Below are 18440 nucleotides of genomic sequence, written 5' to 3' on the forward strand. Positions count from 1 at the left end.
TTGATTAAGAGTGTATACGTGAGAATATGCAATTGATTGTGTTGTGTTAGTATGAATCTAATTTAACATATTGTAATAAATTATTTCCGGTATACAGCAGTAATGGAAAAGCAAACGAATGGAAATACAACAAAAACAGACTAATGAAGTAGAAGAATGCCAACAAATGGTCAGGCTTGTTATTTACTCACACAACATGCCACAAAGAGCGAAACACACCGATAAAAATAGAGTAGCACAAAAACACTGCGATGTGCAGAACGACCGCACAAAGAGAAACTTGAAAACGAAAAAGAGAAAGTGTGCACCAAGAGCTGCACAATTTCGATCAAAGAGTCACTTTGGAGAGCCACTTTTTTGTGCCTCCCCTCACTGGCAAGCAGCTAGAAAGGCGAATCAAACCACAATTCATTATTTGCTCTGAGGTGCATTACATCCCTGCAAATGGTACCTTATTTATTAAATGCAATCTTCCTGAACGAATCAAATCGAATTGAAAATCTCAAAAAAGTGACCAACGAATCCTAGGAAGGAAAAAAATACACGCGAGCCAATAAATTATCAACTATTCTATCATATACGCCAGTTCTGCATCCATTCCATCTGTTCGGATAGAACTAAAACCCTTTGTGTAGCAGCTAATTTTCAGCAGCTCAAACTGTGAATATAATTTAATAAAATTAACCATTTGTTTAAACTTAAATACACTCGACTCACAATTTGTGGTTTTACCCTAGTTGAATCTCTTCTCACCGTCCGGTGTAATGAATCCGAAAATATACTATCCTGTTGTTTTCTTGAATAGTATCAGTAGATAAATTTTCAATAAATTCAATTTACTTACAATGTCAATTCTTATCCTCTACCTGATCCCAGATTCTTCCGTGTCCTTTCCTCTTCTCTGCTAGATTCCTTCGTAGGTGTGTCTACAGGTAGGTTACAAACGGGTAAGTAAACTGTTTCGCCTAACACTTAATTTTAAATGAATTTTGCTTTTACTTACAGGTCGACACAACAACTACAAACTACTAAATCTCTACTTTTCCCAAATATCAAAAAAAAACTTCTTCTACACTCTGCCAATTCGATTCACGATTTCCTTCTGCTACTATTTGTTTATCAACACATATCCTCTGTCAATATGGAGAGGGTTCAACCGATTCGGCACATTAGTCGATTGGGTCAACTCCAGTGTGCCCAGCGGTATTGACACCCCAGCCCGTAACATCCGGTATTTCCTCGGAACATCCGGATTTACCATCCTTGATTTCTAGCACCGCCAGATTCGCGACGGCTCGTCTATGGATCCCTGTCGCAGTCCTTATTTTCGCTTCACGTATCCGACCATCGGACCCTTGAACCACCTCCTCGACAATTCCTCTAGACCAATTCTTCCGGTCCTTACCATCCACGACGAAGACAAGGTCGCCTGCTTCCAGCGGCTTTCGTTCATCATACCACTTTGTGCGACGGTTTATCGTTGGCAAATATTCCTTGCTCCAACGTTCCCACATCCGGTCTGCCAGGTACTGCGATCGCTTGTACACGTCACGCAAAGCCTCCGCTAGATTCCCACCCCTGTCCACTAGGAGATCCGCGCCCTTTACTATTCCTCGTAGAAAATGGTTCGGTGTCAGAGCTTCATTTTCGGCAGACGCCTGAGGCATGTACGTGAGAGGACGTGTGTTTATCATGTCCTCTGCCTCCGCCAGTGTTGTCACCAGAATCTCGTCTGTCAGCTTCCTTCCATCTTCCAATGCCTTCATTGCCTCCTTCACGGAACGAACCATTCGCTCCCATGCACCACCCATGTGCGGGGTGCCAGGCGGAATGAATCGCCAGGCCGTTCTTGCAGTTGTGATTTCCTCCTCACAATCGCCATGTAACGTTTTCAGCATCTCGTTGTTAGCACCCTTAAAGCAAGTGGCGTTATCTGAAAATATAATATCAGGAGCACCCCGCTTACAGGAAAACCGGCGGATGGCCATCAAGCACGATTGTGTTGTCAGGCTGTTCACCACCTCGAGATGCACCGCTCTGATGGCGAGACACGTAAACACGGCCACCCATCGCTTCTCTTTTCTTCTTCCCACCGATACATCTACTGGTCCCAAGTAGTCTAAGCCGACCGAACTGAAAGGACGAATTCCTGCTCTGATGCGTCGAGTCGGGAGAGGCGCCATCATTGGTACTTGTGGACGACATCTATGGACTTTGCACCACATGCACTCCCGCATCACTTCCATAATCGCTGCACGGATATTCGGAATCCAGAACTTCTGACGCAACTCGTTGCAAACCGTCTCTCGATTCGCATGTCCGAACCTTTCGTGGTAGCACTGAATCAACTTCTTGGTGATGTCGTGCTGCCGAGCAAGAATGATCGGAAACTTCTGGTCGAACGAGATGTCGTCCGATTTTTCGAATCTTCCTCCCATCCGCAGCACACCTTCATCGTCCAGTATCGGAGTCAGTTTGACCAGGGTACTCGACCGCTGTATTTTCGAAGGCATCTGTCCCGGCTCCAGATTGAGATTCTTGGTCAACGCACTCATTTCGTCCGGGAAACTGTCGAACTGCGCCTGCTTCCACAGGATCGTTTCGGCTTCCAGGAGTTCCTCCTGCTGGAGCGGTTTTACAATCGCCAAATACTTCGACTTAATCGACCGCTGTTGAGTCTCCGAGGCTTTCGACGTCACGATCGGCTGTCCCATTTTTTTTCGCCGACAATTCGCAATGAAGCGAACCACGCTTGCAGTCACTCTCACCAGTGCCATCCACCGCGAAGTAGCCTTGACGTCGATCAGTTCTTGGAATAGCACTACTCCTCTCGCCTCTTCGCTAGTTTCCTCAAACGGCATCACCTTGCTCGGCCACTCCTCTTCCGGATAATACAGGAATGATTTCCCGTTGAACCACTCTCCGTCGCTGCTCAGCGGGGGCCCGGATCCCCACTTAGTCAGCACATCCGCAATATTCAGCTTCGTCGGCAACCAGCGCCAGTCGATTACCCTTGTCAGTTCAAGAATTTCGCCGACTCTGAAGGCTATGAACTGCTTAAACTTGTACTGATCCGATTGCAGCCAGCTACACACCGTACGAGAATCCGTCCATAAAATGCAACGTGTAATTTCCAGGGAGTGCATCCCTAGAACCGTTCGACTCAGTCGAGCACCGAGGACGGCAGCCATTAATTCCAACCGTGGAATCGACTGACGTTTCAGTGGAGCCACTTTCGCTCGTGACATCACTAAGCTACATCGTACGTTTCCGTTGATCACCGCTCGCAAGTACGCTACACATCCGTATGCGTGTTCACTGGCATCAGTAAAGATGTGAAGTTCCAGCGACTCAACGGCTGAAGACGCAGCATTCCCGAGGTAGCAGCGTGTGATCCGAACTGCATCCACCTCTGGCAGTAGGCCAGTCCATCGCTTCCATAAGCGCCAGCTCTCGTCGTCGATCTCCTGCTTCCAATCGCAGCCCAATCGCCAGAGGTGCTGGATGATTATTTTGCCGTGGATTGTGAAAGGAGACAGCAATCCCATCGGGTCAAAGAATCCCATCACGCAGCTTAATGCAATCTGCTTCGTGGGTCGTTTCTCGTTGCATAAGTACGCCATCATCTCCGGACGGTGCAGCGTAGAGAAGGAAAACTCATCCATGTTTGGATCCCAAATGATGCCAAGAACTCGTTCACTGCAACTCTGCTTGTCCCGACCAAAGTGTACTGGCGTGACTTGCTTTTCTTCCCCCAGCATTCGGAGAACTTCAGGTACATTGGAAACCCAGTTCCGGATTTCAAACCCACCATTTTTGTGAATTGTACGCACCTGCATCGCCCGGTTGATGGCCTCTTCGACGGTGTCGACACTGTCGAAATAATCGTCGACGTAGTGACGATGGATTATGGCCGCTGCCGCCTCTGGATATTGAACAGCGTGTTCTTCTGCGTTCTTGTTTTTGATGTACTGTGCCGAACTAGGAGAGCATGTAGAGCCAAACGTCGCAACGTCCATTACAAAAATGCTTGGCTTCTCCCCGAAATTCTTCCGGAACACGAAGCGTTGAGCCTGTCTGTCGCGTTCGACGATCTTCACCTGGTGGTACATTTCTCGAAGATCGCCACCGAATGCAATCCGTCGCTCCCGGAAACCTACTATCACTTGCACCAGTGGAATCAGCAAGTCGGGTCCCGTCAGTAGCTGCGTGTTGAGTGACACTCCTTGCACCGAAGCTGCGGCGTCCCATACCAAGCGCACTTTGCCAGGCTTTCTGGGATTTGTCACCACATTCAACGGTAGGTACCACACCTTATCTGTTTCCGTACGGATCAATTCTTCTGCAGTTGCCAGGTGTGCATATCCTTTCTGCTGAAACTCTTCTATCTGCCGACAAACGTTCTTGTGCAACTCCGGATTTCTCTCCAGTTTTTTCTCCAGCTGCTTCATCCTGTGCAGAGCCATCGGAAAGCTGTCCGGAAATCGTGGATCATCTGTCCTCCACAGTAGTCCGGTCTCGAAGCGATTTCCCACCCTTTTTGTGGTCCGCTCCATTATCTCTCGCGCTCGTTTATCCTCTGCCGATTCCTGCGCGACCGCCACGACCGATTCCTCCAGAGCGTAGTGGCTTTTCAGCAGGTCATGCAGGGCCTCGTTGCTTACTTCGTGGTGATAACCCATATACCCACCATCAAAAGCAGTGTTCGACTGTCTCGGGCCGTACACAGTCCATCCAAGTTTGCACTTCACCGCTATTGGCTCTGCAGTCGCACCGATCTTCGCTTCCAACGGCACAAATGAATGCACATTGTTGAGCCCTATAAGTATTCCGGGTTGTCCATCGTACGACGCGATCGGTAATCCCCGCATGTGCTTGAACTGGGTTGCAATCTCCTTGGAGTCCAGTTTTTGATGCGGCAACATCAGATTCTCTACCGTTCGAACCGTGTGCAGCAGCACCTTGTCCTTACTTCCGACTGCCGATGCCCACACATTCATCCGGCTGGAATCCTTCTCCACTCGCGTGATATCTGCTGTCCACTTAATGGTCAGCTTCTCCGGGACACCCACAAGTCCAAGACGATCTGCCATCCTTTTCTCGATGAGTGTAACGGACGCTCCTTCGTCCAAAAACGCCAGTACCGTAATCGATCGCCCTCCAAAGTGCAACTGAGCGGGAATCATTCGAAACATAACTTTCGTTTGATTCCAGATGTGAGCACTTATACCAACCACGGTATTCACCGGATGCATCAACGGATTGTGTCGTTCTCTGCATTCTCCCACATTGCACTGTATTTTGAAACCGCACCGTCCGCTGTGGTCATTCAGACAAACACAGCAAAGTTTCCAGTGATTCACAACCTTCAGCCGGTCAACATATCGTAATTTCTTAAACTCTGCACAATGCCGCAGACGATGGTCAGTACACTGACACACTTTGCACGGCCGAAAGCTTGTCCGCTCGACGTTCGCGGTTTCATCCAAGTTCTCCTCTTCACTATGGTAGTACATTGCTCCTCTCCCTTTTGCGTGTTCTCTCCCGAACTGGCCACCGCTTGCAGGTTTAGTCGCGAGCTTGTACTCCATGCTTACATTCGCTTCGCAAGCGTCCGCCACTATTTCTGACAGAAACTCTGTGAATGTCCTCAATGTTACTTCATCGGCGCACCGCTTGAAGCGAACCCACTGTCGTTTTTCACTGTCAGGAAGCTTGTCGACGAGATCCTGGATAAGCAGCGGATTTACGAGGTGCTGCTTGAGATTTGCTGCTTCCAGATGTTCGCACAGTTGCTCCACAGCGTTCCCGAAAGGGATGAAGCTGGCAAGCTTATCAGCTCTCGGCGACTCCAGTTTGCGGACTTTCTCCAGGTGGCTCTGTAGCAATTGTTCCGGACGACCGTACAGCTGTTGCAGCTTGATAATTACCCTCGGAACGGTCTGCGGAAGAATTAGTTGGCCGCGCACCCACTCTAGGGCCGGTCCCTTAAGGCTCTCCTGCAGTCGCACAAGGTTCTCGACATCGGTGTAGCCGCAGGCTTCGTTCGAGGCTTGATACGTACCGAAAAACAGTGGCCACTCTTCTGGTTTTCCGGAAAAGCAGGGAAGCTTTTTGGTAATCCCATTTCTAGCTGCCAACTGAGCTTTCGTCGGCCCGGTCCGATGTTGCCCCAGCCCGTATTGGCTTCCATCGTTTGCTTGCTCAGATCGTTTCCGAGTACGTTCGACGCTTTTCGCAGATTGAATCTCCGAAATTACCGAACAAGGTTGGTCTTCTTCGTCGCTTTCCAAAGCAGTATCGCTTTCACCGGCATCTTTTTCCAACTGCTCGACGTTGGAAACTTTTAGCGGTTTAACGTTCTCAACTTTGACTTTTTTTAGCTCTTCATCCAGAGCAGCCATCGCCTTCTCAAATGAGCTCTGGTTGGACTTCATCCGCATTATATGCTCCTGCTTCTTCCGCAACGCTTCTGCATAAAGGATGCTCCTTTCCTGCAGCTCCTTTTGGCGCATTTTCTCCTCGAAAAGCATTCGCTTTTTCTCTAACGCACGCTCCATGTTGCTCTCTTCCTCTTTCAGCAACATCTCATCTTCGAGCTCCTGCTCAAGACGCCTTTGCTTTTCTTGCAAAGCCTTTCGTCTCTGCTCTAGAGTGAGCGTACCTGATTTCGAAACGGAAGCTTCCGACGACTCCGATGTCTTCTTCGGCCGAGGCCTTTTGTTCTTCAGGTACTCTTGAGCAAGCACTTGACAAACACCATCAGTGCAGTACCACCTCTTCTCCTTTTTCACCGCTGAGGTCACTCCGACGCATCGGTAGTGGAACCAACGGTTGCAACCGTCGCAGCCTACCATCGCTTCATTTTCGGTGGAAGTTTGGCTACAGACAGCGCACGGAGTCAGCGTCAAATCCAGCTCATTTCCCGCACCGGTGATAGAAATGGGGTCCGACATCTCACAAATTTTTGAGATTGTTCGGATAGAACTAAAACCCTTTGTGTAGCAGCTAATTTTCAGCAGCTCAAACTGTGAATATAATTTAATAAAATTAACCATTTGTTTAAACTTAAATACACTCGACTCACAATTTGTGGTTTTACCCTAGTTGAATCTCTTCTCACCGTCCGGTGTAATGAATCCGAAAATATACTATCCTGTTGTTTTCTTGAATAGTATCAGTAGATAAATTTTCAATAAATTCAATTTACTTACAATGTCAATTCTTATCCTCTACCTGATCCCAGATTCTTCCGTGTCCTTTCCTCTTCTCTGCTAGATTCCTTCGTAGGTGTGTCTACAGGTAGGTTACAAACGGGTAAGTAAACTGTTTCGCCTAACACTTAATTTTAAATGAATTTTGCTTTTACTTACAGGTCGACACAACAACTACAAACTACTAAATCTCTACTTTTCCCAAATATCAAAAAAAAAACTTCTTCTACACTCTGCCAATTCGATTCACGATTTCCTTCTGCTACTATTTGTTTATCAACACATATCCTCTGTCAATATGGAGAGGGTTCAACCGATTCGGCACATTAGTCGATTGGGTCAACTCCAGTGTGCCCAGCGGTATTGACACCATCCATCCAGCTGTAACGGATACTCTGACGAACACATACACAGATATGTGTATGTGTTCGTCGAGTCACATATCAATTGTACACTAGTACTAAACACTACATTTATTATTACACTAACGGCTTCTAATTTTACATTTCATTAATGGTTGGTCGTTAGTTTGCGCTGCTGTAAAGTATGAAAAAAACTCAACATAAAAAAGATTTCAGTTTCCTCGATGCACCACTACCGAGGCGTAATGCCAAAACTATGTTAAATACATTTTCTGTCAGAGGTTATTTGAAACTGGTGCACGAAATATGCTTCATGATATTTGCAATACCGAAAAATCCATCAACCTAGGGTAGGGAACAATCTTCATACAGTTTTTGTAAATGTTTTTGTGAAAAATATTTTGAAATGTAAATACAATTTTAAAAATATTTTGAAATTTAGTCACAATTTTTGTAAATTTGTTGAATAGCCTTTGTAAATTGTGGGCAACCTTTTGTAAAATTTTGAAATGTATTTGTTTTTGTTAAATTGTTGTAAAATAATTTTTAACTCTTTTGTAAAATATTTGTAAATGCACGGAAAATTTTTAAAAATTAGTTTTTGTATTTTTTTGTGAATTTTTATTTTTTGGTCTTTTGATATTTTTTGAAACGCTAGCTTAGAACTTCTTTTCTTACGGGACATCACCTAGGACTAGGAGTTTTCTCATAAGCACAACTTGTGTTTACGTTTTTTGGCGCTAGCTTAGTCCTGTCACTAAGTTTGTGTCGGATTCTGATTACAGGAACTCGAAACGCCTCTCCAATAACTAATTCATTTTAACGCCTTTGATTCGAAAATCTTTTTCATAATTTTCTAAAGTCTTGTTATATAACGGAAAATAGAACCAGCGATTTTTCCAACCAATTTTCTAATTTATCTAGGTTAAATAAAGTTTGTATGATTCATGATATAATTCGGGAATAAAATTTAGATGTGGAACACCTTTCGTTGAATATCCTCTCGTGAGTGTTCGTTTAAAAAATAAAACAATTAAAGCAGTTTGCGAGTCTGAACAAGAGAAATAGTGTCAGTGAATACAGAAATTCAACAGTTTTACACCAGAAAATGTGGCTAATTCAAGCGGATCGATCGTGGAAAACTAGTGTATTCTCAATTCGTATCACGAGGTTAAGCCTTCACTACAGAGAATACACAGAAGAAACTAGGGGTGGTGATCAGACGTAAAGGGTGTCCCACATCAAAATTGCATAATGGAAACCATTTCAGCACAACATTTTAACAGTGGCACGAAGGTAGATCTGGCCAGAAGATCGTATTGCTTCAACAGAGGAAACCGACGCTTCTCTAGACACTCCTTGTTGTAGATCTCCCCGTTTACAGTCCCGGTAGTTACGAACAGCGCACTCCATTTTCCACATGAGCAAATCACTTGCCAAATCATGTATTTATTTTTCGGACCAACGTGCCTGAAGTTTGCATGGGATTTTTCTACAATTTACATAGAGAAAACCCACTAACTCGCATTTTTGCCGCTAGGTGGCATTGTATGTATCGTATTATCACTGTAAGTAAAAGTAAGAAAGATAATTTATTTGTCTACAACTTTGCCGAAGACTGCTAGTGAATTCGGCTTTGTTAAAAGAAGTTATTAAACTTTTAGTGAAGTGATATTTGAGTCAGTTTTGCATGGGGCCTAGCAGTGCATGGTTGTGTACCAGTTCTCGATTCGCGCGAACTAAACATTTTTGTGAAATAACCATAAGATTTAGCTCTATGGTACGTTCAGAAGAATTGCAGTAAATAATACGGGCCATGTTTTGGTTAGATCATTTTAGTTCCACATTTTACCACATAGAGGGCGCTAACACTAACTTTTCAACGGAAAGAGATAGAAATTAGGTGTCTTCTATAAAGTTGTAGAACAGGCATTTTGCAATAATTCTCCCGAACATTTTGATATTCTATCTCTCTTCTATGAAAAGTTAGTGTTGGCGCCCTCTATGCGGTCACATTTGGAACTAAAATTTTCCAACCAAAACATAACTATAATACGAGTCCTATAATTCTTCTGTACATACTATTGGGCTAAACCTATCGATTATTTCACAAAAAATCATAGTTCGTGCTAATCGAGTACTGATACACAACCATGCACTGCTAGGCCCCATGCAAAACTGACTCAGACATCACTTCGTTAAAAGTTTAATAACTTCTTTTAGCAAAGCCGGATTTACTAGCAGTCTTCGACAAAGTTGTAGAGAATTAAATTATCTTTCTTATTTTCACTTACAGTGATAATACGATACATGCAGTGTCACCTAGCGACAAAAATGCGAGTTAGTAGGTTTTCTTCATGTAAATTGTCGAAAAATCCCATGCAAAATTCAGGCACGTTGGTCCGGTAGTTAGACTTGTCCGATTTGCTTCAAATTTGGTGCAAGTACTCTTGGTGGGACTAGGAATCGAATCAGGTGTGGGCCGACTGCGTTTTCAAAAATTCATTATTTTTCTGGGCAGTTTAGTGTACAGGTTCCGGGCCCGTGACTTTCTCATCGTATTTTGCCGCTCGGCACGGTTAGGAGCCTTCTGCACTTTGTGCGTATGCATTCCCTCTCGGTCCTTGGCTCTCTGTACGAAAGACTTGAACAGATTCAACGTTTTGGCCACTAATAGAACATCCATTCTGACGGCATTTCTCCTTTTGTTTGATGCTCAGAGTTTGTTAGTAATGTTTAATCACATGACTCACCGATGACTGCACAATTCCGAGTTGTTTTTCGATGTCCCGATGAGAGAATTGAAGATTTTTCAGGTGCTTGCGTAAATCAATTCGCGTCGTTGCTTTTCGGGTGACGTCCTTTTTACCCAATTTTCGAAAAACTGACAGCGATAAAAATACAGTGTAAACAATACACTCTAAGCTATTTCTACACAAATTTTCAAGAGAAAATACCCAATGGATTATTTTCTAGTGTTTTTCCGTGATGCAATTTAATGTGGGACACCCTTTAATTTTCACATTTAAAAAAAATCGTGGTGCTTGTATTGTTTTTAAAAGATTGCTGTAAAAGATTTTTAACTTTATGTAAAATATTTATACATTGTATTTTGTGATTTTTTTGATTTACTTTGTGTAACTTTTTTGTGAAGTTTCCGTCAAATTGATGTACCTTTTGTGAAATTTCTTGAAACATTTTTTGTTAAATATTTCAAAAATGTTTCCAAATTTTTTATAATTCTTATAATCTTTTTGTAAATACTCTTGTGAAACTTTCGGAAAATGATTCTAAAATTTAGGCAATTTTTGTACTTTTCGTTCATTTTTTTTAAATATCGTGTATAAGTTGGAACCAAGGATGCAATTGCCTACCTTTTCTGCGGCTGTAATTTTTCTGCCTACATTCTCATTTCTCTTTCGACGCTGCTGTCGTTCGCTAGTGCAGGACGCCCAGCGTTGTACGGCAGTCTGTAAGCAAAGCAGTAACATCACAAAAAAATACTGCCCCCAGTACAGCCACCAGACGCGAGCGGTACAGCTTCTCTTTCCTTATTTCACACATTTTAATATTTTTAATCTATTCAATATTTTTAATCACAAGCGACGACAATGAAAGCGGTTCGTTTACGCCACGACCGGCATCAACGCTTTTGTGTGCGGGCCTCTCCCTTTGACTATGCAGAGAAAAGTGTACAAAGCGAGAGAACAAACGTTACTACGCCACACTCTCACCGAACAGTCGGAGTACAGCGGCAAAACAAAAATGTATTCTACTGCTGTACGGAAAAATGTACTCGGTCTGGCTACCGTTCTGGCAAGAGCTGTAGTGATGCGTCGCTGTAGCGGGCTGTACGGCTTGTGCAAATGTAAATATTCCGAAAAAATGTAGTTTACCGGTACCGTTGGCATCCCTGATTGGAACAGATATTTTAAATTTTTCAAAAATATCGTGAGAAATTATTAAAATCTTACAGAACACTTACTAAAATTTTACTTAAAATATTTTTTAAATATTGACAAATTTAACAAAAAGTGTTAAATAAGGTTATGGAGAAGCTTTCAATAAAAAAGTTCCTTAAAACAACTTTTGACATATTTTTATAATTCATATTACTTGTAGTCAAAAATACAATTTTCTTTTTGAATATGATTCTAAACGCAATTTTAAATCAAAATGCTCATAGCAAAAATTTTCTGAAATGTAATAGTTGTGGAGATATTTTAAATTTTGTTTAAACAACACAATTATTTTATTTTATTACTACCTCCGCATTTCTCCATCAAGGGCAATAGGTTTTTCAAAAGGCCCGTAACATTTTCTGTAAGGTTCTTATAACTTACGAAACGGTCGTAACAAAATAAAACAATTGTGTTGTTAAAACAAAAATTTAAATTTCTCGAAAACTACTACATTTCAGAAATTTTTTGTTATGAGCATTTTGATTTAAAATGGCGCTTAGAATCATATTCAAAAAGAAAATTGTATTTTTGACTGCAAATAGTATGAATTATAAAAATATGTCAAAGGTTGCTGTTAGGATTTTTTTTTATTTAAGGGACCGTTCATAAACCACGTAGACCGAAATTTGAGAATTTTTAACCCCCCCTCCCCCCTAGTAGACCTTAGTAGACTTTTACCAACCCCCCCCCCCACGTCAAAAGTCTACGTAGACTTTTAATTTTTTTTATTCGCAGGAAATGTGAATTTAGCAGGAAACACATTATAATGTTCAATTAAAAATTAGCGTTCAGATTTATTTCAAGCTTTTTGAATATTAAAGAATATCAAATCAATTAATACCGATTCAAGGTGCTTTCCAACGTTTGTGTAGCGGAATACTTCTTTTCAAGGTTAGTCACTCAAATATATGTAAAAAGATATATTGCTATAACTTGCTTAAATTTTTGCCGAAGTGCGACCAACACCAACAATGCAGAATTGCTAAACACTTTTTGAGCCTTACTGGTGCATTCAAAATTGTTAAATTATAAGAAACAATTACAAATTTATACTGTCAATGTGTACTATCATCTAGATTAAAATAATAAACCAAACATGCACACAAATTTCACTTTTCGTGAACAAATTTCAATATTTCTAAGATAATAAGATAATCTAAATTGCCTTATTTGATTAAGGGAACGAAGCTATTGAAATCTTCCCAAAAATATTTATATGTCTTATGTAATTAAAAGCCGTATCACCTTAGAGTATTATCGCAAAGTATAAAAGTTTAACTCCGAATATTTTCGAAGATAAATATAGTAGAGCCGGTTTGCACGGAGTTGCATAGGGTCAAGATGTAAAATTTAACGGCTGTTTAAAGATTTTGAAACCAGTGTAAATGATTGCAAGAGAAACTGATTAACTCGAGTAAATACTTTGTTGTATAAATTTAACTACACTACTGCTTTAACCACCGAAATTAATAAATAAAAAATAATCTACTTATAGTTCAAAATCGGGTGTTTTGTTGTTACAATACTTAACTTTGACCATTTTTTAACTTTTTATGGTTCATGCATTTAACCCTCCGGAAGTCGCGCTTATGGCCCACTGAACGAGCAGCTGCTGGTGTCCTAAGACGATTTCGATAGATTTTCAGAGCAGCGTGCACTCGGTGCACTAGCGCGACTGCCGGAAGGTTAATGGTCCATGCATGTCTGCTAACTAGGGGTGTCTCAGATGATTTCACAGTGAAAATCTTCCTCGAGAGGAATTTTGGGCCATCGTCTTTAGAACTGTCATTTTGTATTATTCCTTGATCAAAACTATATCAAAATATACGCAAGAAACAACAACGTGTGAGGTTGTCCAAAAAAACGTGGGTTCTGGGTTGAGTGATCGCCTAACGAGTAGTTACCTCAATAGTGTACTAGCTTTGAAGTTTATCCATAAATACTGAATAGACCGATATTTTGAATACATTTCTCTTTAAATCCCATTCATAATTAGTAATACGAGAATATCAAAAAATAAAAGTCTACGTAGACTTTTTCAAAGACCCCCCTCCCCCCTAGTAGACAAACGTAGACTTTTGCCAGACCCCCCCGTCCCCCCTATGAGTCTACGTGGTTTATGAACGGCCCCTAAAGGTCTTCCATTATCCAAATACACCCAGGTTTTTCACGCGGTTTTTTTTGCGCGGTTTTTTACGTGGTTTTTTACGCGGATTTTCCAATTAACGCGGTTTTTTTACGCGGATTTTCCAACTAACGCGGTTTTTTACGCGGATTTTCCAATTAACGCGGTTTTTGAAATAATATTCTAAGTCCTTTTGAATGCAAAAGACTTAGAAGATTTTAGGAAAGATGGAAAAGACGGGTCTGGAAGATTCCTTATGGCCCGCACCCCAACAATATGGGTACTTCCGGAATGGTCTTGAAGAGTAGGCTCTAAAAATTGATTTTTGACGCCATTTTGAAATGAAAGATGGCGACTTCCGGTTTAGCGAAATTCGCTATAACTCAATCAATATGGGTATTTTCGGAATGGTCTTAAGGAGTAGGTGCCAGAAATTGATTTTTGGCGTCATTTTGAAATCCAAGGTGACGACATCCGGTTTAGCGAAATCCGCTATAACCCAATCAATATGGGTATTTTCGGAATGGTCTTGACGATTAGTAGACAAAGATCGATGTTTGACGCCATTTTGAATTCCAAGATGGCGACATCCGAGTTAGCCACATTCACTATAACTCAGTCAATATGAGTGTTTTTGGAATGATCTTAACGAGTAGGTTCCAAAAATTGATTTTTGACGCCATTTTTAAATCCAAGATGGCGATTTCCGATTTCGCGAAATTCGCTATAACCCAATCAATATTGGTAGTTTTGGAAGTTGAAGTTGTAGTACAAATAGTTTTAATTAAACAGTTGAATTTACTTAAATTTAAGCAACATGTTTAATTTTAATAAATTCAAACCCCCAACTCACACCACATACCACATTCTCACCGTACTTTCCTGGATGAAATAACCAGCAAGGTTTATGATTAGATCTTATATTTGAGGGTGATATAGATGATTGCCCAAATTTTTCATGCTATAATTTCGGTAAACCGGAAGTCGCCATCGAGAATTTTAAAATGACGGCAAACATCGACGTTTGCCTGCTACTCATCAAAACCATTCTGAAAATACTCATGTTGATTGAGTTGTAGAGAATCTCGCGAAACCGGAAGCCGCCATTTGGGATTTGAAAATGGCACCAAAAATCAATTTTCATGGAAAACCTTGCGGGGAAGGTGTAGATTTATTTATTTCTGGCACCTACTCGTCAATACCATTCCGAAAATACCCATATTGATTGACTTATAGCGAATTTCGCTAAACCGGAAGTCGCCATCTTTGATTTCAAAATGACGTCAACAATCAATTTCTGGCACCTACTCCTCAAGACCATTCTAAAAATATCAATATTGATTGACTTATAGCGAATTTCGCTAAACCGGAAGTCGCCATCGTTGATTTCAATATGGCGTCAAAGATCAATTTCTGGCACCTACTCTTCAAGACCATTCCGAAAATATCAATATTGATTGAGTTATAGCGAATTTCGCTAAACCTGAAGTCGCCATCTTTAATTTCAAAATGACATCAAAAATCAATTTCTGGCACCTACTCCTCAAGACCATTCCGAAAATACCCATATTGTTGGGGTGCGGGAATCTTCCAGACCCGTCTCTTCCATCTTTCCGAAAATCTTGTAAGTCTTTTGCATTCAAAAGGACTTAGAATATTTTTAGCAAAAACCGTGTTAATGGCGAAATCCGCGCAAAAAAAACTTCCAAAAATAAGTCTTTTGCTGAGTTTTTTTTTTGCGCGGATTTTCGAATCAATGCGGTTTTTTTACGCGGATTTTCCAATCAACGCGGTTTTTTACGCGGTACGTATCCCCCGCGTAAAAAACCTGGGTGTACTCTGGAAAAGTTTCTTTTACGTCTTTAAAACGATAAATATTAGATTGTTAGCATTTATTACGGGATAACGCGAATAACTTATAAAAAGGGCATAATTGCACGAACTAATTGTTTTTGTTGGAACAAAAATCAAATTATCTCGAAAACTATTGAATTTTGGTAGATTTTTGTTAAATGCATTTTGATTTAAAATGACAATTGAAATTAGATTCTGTAATAAAATTACAGTTTTATATGCCAATTAATATGACATTTTAAAACATGTATAAAGTTGTTAGAAAAACTTTTTTACCGATAAGTTCTTCATCGTGAATCACATTCAAAATGTTTCTTTTCTCTTTAGGTTTTTGCCTTTCTCAATAGAAAGGTATTGCAATTGCTCTGAAAACCGACTTTTTAACGGAGGCCCGGAGGGCCGAGTGACATATACCATTCGATTCAGTTCGTCGAGTTCGGCAAATGTCTGTGCGTGTGTATGTATGTATGTATGTATGTGTGTATGTATGTATGTGTGTGTATGTGTGTGTATGTGACCAAAAATGTCACTCATTTTTCTCAGAGATGGCTGAACCGATTTTGACAAACTTAGTCTCAAATGAAAGGTGCATAGGCTGCTATTGAATTTCTAATGGATCCGACTTCCGGTTCCGGAATTACAGGGTGATAAGTACGAACACGCAGAAAATGTCGATTTTAATAAATTCTGCAATGAATGTATAAAGGTGAAAATTTTTCCAAAATATGACCACAACTGCTTCGATTTGTAGTATTAGGTCACTAACATCCATTCAAAGTCTATTTGGCCACATTGAATAACAGTCACATCGGTTTCTCGGAGATGGCTAGACCGATTCGACTAAACTTGGCTTCAAGTGAAAGGTATTGCGTCCCCGTAAATGGCTATTTAATTTCATCCCGATCCGACTTCCGGTTCCGGAGTTACAGGTTGTGGCGTGCGATCACATAGCAAATTGTGATTCAAACCGATACTCCGATGAAAGCAAAAAAGGTAAAAATTTCGCTAAAATGTCTCCCAAACAACTTAAATTTGCTGTTCTAGGTCACCGACGGCCAACCAAACTTTCGTTGACTACATTGACCACCATAGACGGTTCCGGAAGTGCCCGGGAAAAGCGGCCATCTTTAAAAATTTACGAACTCACATCAGTTTCCCGGAAATGGTTGGGCCGATTTTCACAAACTTAGTCCCAAATGATAGCTATAATATCCCCATAGATGTCTATAAAATTTCGTACGGAGCGCTTATATGGTTCCGGAAATATAGACTAAACCATCCGGTCACATATGAAATTCCCATATAAGCAGGAACTCAAATTTTTTTTTCACCTCATGAAATTTCAGAAATCGAATTCGTATTTTTGATGCCAAACATCTTTAAAATGCATGAAACGTCGAGATTTTATGTTATCTCGAAAAATTTTTTTTTTTGTAAAAATCGACTTTTTGGGACTTTGCCGATTTTGCACCTTTTTTCAGTTTAATATTACCGTGGCTTTTTTTTCTTTTTCAAAATTTTAGAACTCGAATAATGATTTATTTTCCTGTATATAGTTGTCATGTGATGTATAATAATAAAATGTAATATATGCATTTAAAAGCTTTTAATGAATATAAACAACGCCCACATTCTCGTGATTCATGATTGAGAAAGGCACAATTTCACCGCTAGGTGGATTAAAATAGGTTTTTTTTACAAAATATGAAAAATTAAAAAAAATGGATTTTCTTGCAATTTAAATTTTTAACATAAGTTTTTGTTTTTGTGAAAAATAACAATATTTTTTTCAGTGTATATTTTTTTTTCGCACAGAAATATTATTTCCCTGTAACTTGTTCTCAGGTAGTTTTTCTGTATAAAATACAGAAATCGACCAAAAAAATTTGAAATTAATGCGCGTAGAAACGCCCTTTTGAGAAATTACTCTTGAGTCAAAATGATCTTATTGATTGTGAAAAATGTTTAGTCTTCCATGCCGGTGAAACGTGAAAAATTTCATCGGAATCTAAGATTGTCGGTCACGATTTTAAAGATTTTATAACAAACCCTTACTAGGTTCGAATTGGTCCAGTTCCCCCTGATTGTAGCTAGGGTGAGTACAACAATTGCATATTTTGCAATAACATATATGTGGATATTCTTATACGTCAGATTTAGAACCAATTTTTTAATTCCTTCCACATTTTTCTTGCATTCTTTAGCGAAAAATAGTTGACACGTATTTTTTTGTTTTGGCATATTTTTTCAAGTTATGATTTTTTGAACCATACAATTTCATGAAATTGATTTTTTCAATTACTAATAACTCGGAAACTGTTCGATGTATGGAAAAATATGGAATATTAAGTAATAAAAATGCTGTTTGAATGAGCTCGTCGGAAAATTTTTAATAATATTTTATTTTTATTAATATTTATTCTGCAATTGCTAGGAATAAATAAAATTTTTAAATTTGTTTCAATTTTTTTTAAAATGTGAGTCAAATTTTCAGAATGGAAATCAAAGTACTTTACGGGATATTTCCTTTACAACAGCCTAAATATAATAGGGTCACTACTTCTTTTATTATTTAATATTTTTCCACCCGTCTAATAGTTCCCGAGTAATCAGTGATTGATTTAACCAACAAAAAATGCACATAATTATTTTTCGTTGCAGAACGCCAGAATTATAAGTTTTCCTTTCATTCTCAGCGATGCTGGGTGTCCATTTACGATTACTGTAGACAGAATCCCGGTACACTGTGGTATAAGATGTAAAAAAATTGACAATTATTTTCCATTTCACAAAAGTTAAAATTACAAAAAGTTTACCAAAAGTAACGCACACATTCGTATAAAGTTGTCTAAAATGAAAAAAAATGAAATGAATCTAAATATCTTTGAATTATTCGACGCTTTCGAAAATTTATTACTCATTA

At 40.1% G+C, this 18440-nt stretch overlaps 2 protein-coding genes across 5 annotated transcripts; both read right to left on the reverse strand.

Annotated features, from left to right (window-relative positions):
- Nucleotides 1-696: 696 nt before the first annotated feature.
- Nucleotides 697-2589, reverse strand: LOC131684670 (uncharacterized). 4 transcript variants are annotated; one of them, XM_058967747.1, is made up of 3 exons: nt 1004-2589; nt 845-926; nt 732-786 (listed from the first exon to the last, which is right to left on the reverse strand). In XM_058967747.1, exon 1 carries the CDS (start codon nt 2553-2555, stop codon nt 1170-1172), a length of 1386 nt encoding a protein of 461 aa, XP_058823730.1. In that variant the 5' UTR covers nt 2556-2589; the 3' UTR covers nt 732-786; nt 845-926; nt 1004-1169. The 4 variants fall into 4 exon arrangements, with proteins under 4 accessions (XP_058823727.1, XP_058823730.1, XP_058823729.1 ...); XM_058967744.1 differs by having other exon boundaries at nt 697-926; XM_058967746.1 differs by having other exon boundaries at nt 845-2589.
- A 69-nt stretch (nt 2590-2658) lies between these two features.
- Nucleotides 2659-6587, reverse strand: LOC131679618 (uncharacterized). The gene is made up of 2 exons (XM_058960354.1): nt 2729-6587; nt 2659-2669 (listed from the first exon to the last, which is right to left on the reverse strand). Exons 1-2 carry the CDS (start codon nt 6585-6587, stop codon nt 2659-2661), a joined length of 3870 nt encoding a protein of 1289 aa, XP_058816337.1.
- Nucleotides 6588-18440: the final 11853 nt, after the last annotated feature.

This window comes from Topomyia yanbarensis, chromosome 2 (assembly GCF_030247195.1).
Source record: "Topomyia yanbarensis strain Yona2022 chromosome 2, ASM3024719v1, whole genome shotgun sequence".
NCBI lineage: Eukaryota > Metazoa > Arthropoda > Insecta > Diptera > Culicidae > Topomyia > Topomyia yanbarensis.